Source organism: Tupaia chinensis, unplaced genomic scaffold (assembly GCF_000334495.1).
Source record: "Tupaia chinensis unplaced genomic scaffold, TupChi_1.0 Scaffold000627_1, whole genome shotgun sequence".
Taxonomy (NCBI): Eukaryota; Metazoa; Chordata; class Mammalia; order Scandentia; family Tupaiidae; genus Tupaia; species Tupaia belangeri.
In genome coordinates this window covers 6366741-6374780 of record NW_006160147.1, presented here as the reverse complement: position 1 = coordinate 6374780, position 8040 = coordinate 6366741, and the positions used below count along the sequence as shown (strand labels likewise).

Sequence of the window (8040 nt, the reverse complement as noted above, 5' to 3'; positions counted from 1 at the left end):
CTTTCTTTTCTTCCATTTTTTTTTTTTTTTTTTTTTTTTTTTGGTTTTTGTTTTTGCTATAAGGCATGTGTGCTCACCAGAAATAGAAAGGGGGTGGGGAGTAAGAAATCACTGCTCCACAGCGGGATGACCATGTAGCAATCCATTCTCCTCTTGAAATTTAGGGCATGCACACACATGCACGTGGCATGTTTTTCAAGCTGCCAGGTCCAAGACTCAAACCATGAAATTAGCCATGTGAGATCTAGCCGCCTTAACCTCCACACCATGAGCTAGCTCCACTGGCCTAATAGTTCTGAAATTCTTTATTAGCTGGGCATGCCTAGCCAAGACAAAGGACTCCATGGAATCCATAGGTTCTTCCTATGGGCGGGGACGTAGGTAGATATCCGGGCCTGAGGGATGGGCTGGTTATCAGACAAAGGGATTCCCTTAGGAGGACAAGACAAGAGATGATCCAGGCAGGTTCCATCAACCACTTGCAGTCCAAGAGAGCCCTGAGGTGCCTTAATGATTTGCCCTTGACCTTCAAACTGTCTACTGGGCCTCCAGGTTGTCATCCCACCCACTTCTTTTCTTTTTTTCTTTCTTGTTTTTATTTTTTTCCAGACTGGTTTGGGGTAGAGCTGCAGCTGAGGTCCAAGGAAACAGGGAAGATATTTGTCAGCACCGAGTTCAAGTTCTACAACTGCAGCGCCCACCAACTGTAAGCACCACTCAGGCATCTGGCTCTGGGTCGGGATGTGGATGTGGCTCTTCTTTCCTTGGCTCTAAGCTCCTCTAGGATAGGAATCATGTCGTACTCACCTCACTGTCTCTGTGGCGCCTGCACATCATGTGGGCAGAGGACGCTACATGTAAACATCACTACATTAAACTGAGTGCACTCACTCTCCACAGCTCTGATCTTACTCAGTCTCCCTTGCCCCTCCCAATACCCCCACCCCCCACCTCTCAAGCCAAGATGATAAAAAGAGGATCATGACTCAGGAGCCATGAGAATAAAGTTGGGGGTGGTGGTCAATTGGTGGTATCTTCTAAGGTGTTTGGACATGTGACCCATGACCAGATGAAGAGGGGCTCACAGACAGGGGTCGGCTGTGAGCACAGTCACCCACTGAAGAGGAGCAGGGGTGGGAAAGTAGCTTCTTCAAACACAACAAAAGGACTTGGGTGGAAAGGGGAATGGAGGCTTTCACTCCAGCAAATTCCAAACCCACCCTGCAAATTCGGAAGAGAGGGAACAAGATAGACAAACCACCAACTCCGAGGGGCTTGAGTTCAGCTAAGCTGACCTCACAGCCATCTCTAGGAGCCAGCTGCCCACCAGGGATGCCCATAGACTGTGAGATCCCACAGCCATGCAGGAAGTTGGAAGCATTTCACAAGAAAAAAGCAGGATCAGGAGTGGAGGAGGGAGAGACCAGTATTTATTTTCGGCTGATCCTTTCTAATAAAGAAACTGAAACTCCTTCCACAGAAGCTGTGCGCTCATATACCATTTGGTCTAGAAAGCGAGAAATGCAAGTCTCCATCGCGGGGCTCAGGGTCACAGGGCCATTGATCCTAGGCTTTCAGCAAGGCGAGAGGTCAAGCAACAGTTCCATGCCAGAGGAAGCAGTGGCTGGCAATATTCTATAGACTCTCCTTCCCTTTGCCCAGGACAGGAACCACATAAGAGTTATAAAATAGGCAGAACCTCAGGGGCATCAGATCTGTAGGGTGAAAGCTGTGGGTACAGTGGACTTAGCAGCCAAGGTGGGGAGAAGGTCTGTTTGCAGTGAATCCCTGGAGGACCCTCTAGCCGTTAAAATGGGCAAAGGAGCCTGTCCTCCTTATTTCCCCTTCTCTCATCTTGATTTTCATGATTAAAATAATCTTCTGAAGTCCTAGGGTCTCTGCAGGAATCTCAGAAGGAGACAAATCTACACTCCACTGGGGCAAGTCAATAGATGTGCTGAGAAAGAGCAGTAGTAAAAATGGCCTGGCAGGAACCAGGACGGGGTGGAAAGTAGCTGAAATGGACAGAATTGCCCACAACCACTTGATTCCAATCCTACCTACCCCATTTGGGAAATGCAAGTATCTTAGAGTGCAAACCTCTCCTCCTTCTCCAACTCCAACACAGCAATGATGAAATCCATTGTTTGTGAGAGCACCCTCATCTCCATGGCAACCCAGTATGATGTCACCACTTTGGGGAAGTGTTGCTATGGTAACAGAAATGCTGTCACAGGCAGCAAGTTTTAACAGAATAAAAGCAGTGTCCTTTCATGGCAAAGATTCCATCTTACTGCCAAATACTATCTCTTATACCCTTTTCTACTCCTAGAATTCATAGCTAAAAGTCACAGAATTGTGTTCAGTCCCCTCCTTTTAATATCGTAAAGCAAAGCCCACAGAGGGTAGACGCTACAATGAAGGTCACAAAATTACCCAATGAGAGAGCCATATCTAGAACTCTGATGCCATCATCTTTTGGTGGTTGATGTGTTTTCATTATCTACTTGCTAAGTCATAAAATACTTGCAAGAGCCAGTAAATCTGAGAGTACATGGAATAACACTGACCTATGCTCAGAAATTAAATAACTCTGGGCATATGCAAAAAGGAATAGAAATGATGGGCATGAGGAGGATGAAGTGTAGATAAGCTAAATGACTCATCTGCCAGTGACCCCCATACGTAATCAGAACCCCAGCAGGTGGCGCCAGATTGCAGACCTGGTCCTGCCATTCTAGACCAGTCTAGTCGTGAAAGACTAGAGCAGGGGAGCTGGCAAGAAGAAGGAAAACCAACCCCACCTACAAAACCCCTTTCCATTCTAGTGGTCTGATCACACACAGACAGCCAAAATAATATACACAACCTCCAGGTGAAACCAGAGGGAAAGAAATGTTCATCCTCGCAAGAAAGACATGTACACACACACATAACCTATTGCTCCACATCTGGACTACTGGGGGAGTGCACTACCATTACCATTTAATACTGTTAACTCCTCCGAGCTCAGTAACTACAGGAGCCAATAGTTGGCACTCAAATGTTATTTAAGAGCTTGAAATGATGGGTAATTTAAGCGCTTGAAAATAATACATTTAGCATTGTACTTTTGAAAATCATTTCCTATGCATTATCTCAAAAGCCCTGTGGCATAGACAGGAATGTTTTAGTACAGACAGATGAAAAAACTCCAATTCAAAGCGTGAAGTGACTTACTCAGGGTGACCTCAGTGGCAGCAGCAGAGGCAAAACTCGAATTGGATCCACCCAATTTCTATTCCCTGTTCTCTTTCAGCCACTCTGTGTTACAAGCACTGGTACATTGATAAACATTTAACTACCAGCAATCAGGGGAAAACTTAGCCTGCAGCATTGCCAATGTCTGTGGTGTAAATATTCCCACTTTGCCCAACTTTAAGCTCCAGCATGATGTCCGCCAGCTTGCAAATTTCCTGAAAATATAATCAGCCCTCATGAGCTGATACAGGCCTTCAGCACATCACTGCTTTGTAAGTCACATTATTCCCACTCTGGTCTTATTTTCTTTCCAATTCTCTGGTCCCATGAACATCTCAGATGGAGACTCCACAATTATCAGTATGACAGGGTGCCTCACCAGTCTACCCTCCTGAGAGTGAGACTAGGATTTAAACACAGGATAACGAACTTGAGCAGATGCATGACTGCCTGGCCTACTTCCCTCTCTGCTCCCTTCTCCTTGCCTCTGATTTTCTCCACCTTTGCAGGTGCCTGTCCTGTGTCAATAGCGCCTTCCACTGCCATTGGTGCAAGTACCGCAACCTCTGTACTCATGACCCCACCACCTGCTCCTTCCAGGAGGGCCGAATCAATATTTCAGAGGTAAGAAGGGCTCACTTTGGCATGGCAATGTTCCCAGTAATCTGAATGACCTCTCCCTTTTCAGATGATCAGTCCGTGGCTTGGCCATCTGCTTGCCCTGGCTCATTGTGGTTCTCTTGCCAGAGATTCTACATGTTAGAAAGCCCAGTTATAAACTCAAAGAAGTGGCCATCTCCAGTGGCAAAAGCTGTATCTACTAAACTCCTAAATTGCACATACTCAAAAGCTTGAAGGTAACTGGGGTTGAAACTAACAGCTTAGTTGAAACTTATCCAACCAAACGAACTTCATGGTTTAGGAGAGTGTAGTGAATGGCATGGATTCTTTGAATCTAGTCCTTTGCTTGGCTGCTGACATAGTCTCTAGTTCAATAGAACATTTACTCTCTACCATTCTTTTATGCCAACTTCTCTTCCCACTCTGAAATTCAGTGAGTCTTTGACTCAGATGTATGACTGGGTGGGTGGCCTTATAGAAAGACAGAAAAATTCAGCTAGTTTAAAGAACCCAGCATTGCTAAAAGTCCTATTATATAGCCAAAGCTTCATCCCTGAAATCTGGCCCACCTTTGTTAACAACACAGTAAAATACCAAATGGCTTATCTTTCCAATAAATGTTCCACTGGACTCGTCATTGATGTTGACTTTCTTACATATTCAGAGCATATTCCTCAGCACAGTGAAGCCTGCTCAGTCAGCTTGCCTTTCTTGTGTCTAATGCTTTTAATGCCCCAGGGCAGCCAGCTGGATTTGAACAACTCTAGAAAGTTTGTGTATTCATATAAATGCACATGTGTGAATACACACATTTTCTCTCTTATTTCACCTTTTTAAAAGAATCCGCAAATGTTAATAAGTGGCAGCACAGTATTTTTATATGCTTTCGGTAGCTTTTCTGTACACAAATGTAATTCCTCTTGCATTAGATTACAAACTCCTTGAAGGCACAAACTACATTGTATCATGAAGTGTTTGGTGACTTACTCTGTTAAGGTTTACAGAATTCATGTATGAAAGAACAGACCGGGAACCAGCAGTTAGCGTAATGGCTATGTCGCTGGACTCCCACGTAGTCGACCGCGGTTCATGTCCCGGACCCGGTGGCTTAAAAAACTCACGCCAGGCGTGTGTGCGTGCGTGCCCAAGATCCCGAGAGGAGAATGGAGGAGAAGGGATTGCGGCGTGACCATCCCCCCTGGGGGGTGATTTCTCGCTTTCTGTCTCTATGTCTCTCTCTGTCTGGCGAGCGCACGCGCCCTACAGTGAAAATCTCTCAAAAAAAAAAAAAAAAAGAACAGACAAACCAATGACTTCTCTACCCAAATCCCATTGATAGGAATTGTATATACTTGTCAAGATGTGCAGAAATGAAATCTCCCATGCCTCCTAATTTTGATAGCAGTACTGGTTGCCTTCATGGGTCATCGTGAGAAAGTAGACCTTGAAAGGTTCCCCAGAGGTATGTCCATGGCCTTGAACTCTTCTTAGTTTCTGAAATAGTATGTGTTATATTCAGCCAAAAATAAAAAAAAAAAAGAAAAGAAAGAAAAGAAATTGCCTGTCCTGAAAGGGAGAGAACTTCATGGTCCTCACAGGTGGCATTGAAGTCAGACCCATCCATGGGTGCCTCAGAATGAGGCAGCAGGCACCTAGGGAACATTCCAGAAAAGCAATTTTCTCTAGCCAGTCCTGTGCTTTGACAAAGCACTTCACTCACTTGGTGGACACCAGACATTAACTCTAGCCCTGATGTTCTGAGAGAGTATGAAACTGCTTTGGGGACCAATCTTCTCATCCAGAGAAAAGGGCCCAGGAGCTGAAGGGGAGGATGCTTAGCATGGCTTGGAAAATCTACAGAGGAATAGCCAAGGCTAGAGATGAAGGCCAAACAGTGACATGATCTCATGAACAGACCTTCACTTTGGCCACTTCTCAACTTGTAAGTTCCTGAATGAAACACATTGAGGAGGACCCCAGACCCAGAGAGAGAGGGTGATGGGTAGATCTAGGCAAGAGGGAACAGCTGCTCCTCTTTCTTCTAGCCTCTCCCCTCCAAAAAAGAGAGCCCCAGTGCCAAGTCTGAAAGTGACCTGCAACTGGAGCCAGGGCCAGCAGAGTGTCACACGGAGCAAGACAAATAAACTCTGCCAGGGTGCGTGTGGAGGCCTGGAGGGCTGAGTCTCAGAAGGCTAATTGGAAACAGGCCCTGCCTTCCTCACACTGTTCAGAAGTCACTGAAACACAGTTCCTTCTCAGCGATGAAGGGATGCTAACATTCCAGAGAGCTGGGCCACCGAGAAGCAGTTGCTTGCCTGCAACTCAGGATTAAATGAATGCCAAGGACCCTGGGGCAAGCCCAAGACTTCCCAGCTCCTTTCAGTTTCATTTACTGTCCTGAGTCTGTGCGTGGGCTTGGAGAGGCGCTATCCCCTTTGTCGTCCCTCCCTGCCCCTCCCCGAGTGGGAATGGGGTGAACTGCTGCTCTCTGATGCTCAGGTGCATGGGCCCCTGCCACGGCCCCAGAGCTTGGTTCTCCTGAGGGCTGTGAGGGAAGCCCAGACTCCATCCAGCTCCTGATTTTGCTCAAGAAAGGAAATGGGGCACAGAGTCTCAGTGAAGCTGCTAGGGCCACTTCCTCGGTTTCCTAGAAACACTCCTTTAGCTCTCAGCCGTAGCCCATCACACATCCCTTCCCAGCAGATAGCTCCCAGGACCTGCTCTTTCCTGTCCAAAGCTCTGCTTTAAGAGAATCCCATTCCTGACAACGAGAAAAAGTAAATTGCTGGTGGTCAGCTCCGGCAAGGTTTCCCTTACTTGTCAGGAGTCCCATCTGACGTCTTCATGCTGTTTCGGGGACTGAAAAGCCTCTAGAGATCTCATAGAGTTCCTAGAATATCTCTTTTACACTTCCAGTCAGCCTCCCTCTGACTGTGAATCAAACTTTTATGTCTACATAATTCCTAGACACAACATACAACTGCTCCATTGAGTGATAGAGCTTGAAGTATCATATATTTATAATTTTTTCAAATGTGGCAGGAGTTCTCCAAGTGCACCTGCTGGGGACCCACAGTCCCAACATCACCTGGGAACTGGTTAGAATTCAAATTCTTGCATAGCATCCCAGACTGGGCTTAATATCGAGAACTGCTGACATTGGGCATTTCAATTGATTCTCACAACAGCCCTGCAGTTTCACATCATTCATACTTGACATCTGTAGTAACCAAGATGTTTGAAATTGAGGTTTATTGCCCCCAAATATAGAGATCTCAAGCATGCAAAAATAAATAAAGAGCCAAATATGATATACTTGCTACAGAAAGTCAGGGCCATGAGCATGTGTGCCTCTGTGGACACAGCTGCACCTGCAGTCCTGAACTTCGGGCTGGTCTCTTGCTGCTGGTGGTGAGTTCAGAGCTTGGCTGGACCAGCAGTGATCTATCTCTACCACCCATGCAGGAGGGGTCAGTAGCACCACTCCTAGGTAACAAGACAGCCAGCCTGTGAATGAATCTGCCTCATCCTCCCAGAGGGCCATTGGGCCAATTCCATGCCTAGGCTTGACCACATAGACTAGCTGTGCTAAGATGAATACAATTCAAAAATAAATATATCAGTAGTTAACATTTATCAAGTGCTTGTATATGTAGCATTATATATATATGTATATATACACACACACACACATACATATCTATACACACACATATACATATATATACACACACAGAAATCTCATTTAATCATAACTACTCTAGAAGTAGATTGATTAGAGACGAATAAACCAAGGGTTAATAAGTTAAACATTTTTTTCTATGATCATCAAATAAATGCAGAAATCAGGATTCAGTCCGTGTTCCAAGCTGGCCTTGAATAAGTTAAAGTCCTCTGGTCCTGCATTCACACACACACACACACACACACACAAAATATGCAGCAATAATATTAGCAACAATTGCGAATCCAGCTTATTACTGCTTGCAACATACTTTCCTAGTGCTCTTTTATGCAATCAACAGTTATCAGGTATCATGGGCACCATGTTATAGCTGAGAAAACGGAATTTCAATTGAACCATCTCTCAAGCCCTTTTCAGGTAATGAGCCAAACCTTCCCACACTCAGAGCACAGCAGATCTTGGACAGGGCCCCCAAAATCTCTGCTTCCCTGGGC

General features: G+C 45.6%; 1 protein-coding gene across 1 annotated transcript in view; it reads left to right on the top strand.

The window, feature by feature from the left end:
• Positions 1 to 8040, top strand: part of PLXNA2 (plexin A2) — a 228781-nt gene that overhangs the window by 146726 nt on the left and 74015 nt on the right. The window contains 2 exon segments of the mRNA XM_006159313.2: positions 610 to 706; positions 3750 to 3864. Coding sequence (XP_006159375.1) covers positions 610 to 706; positions 3750 to 3864 — 212 coding nt within the window.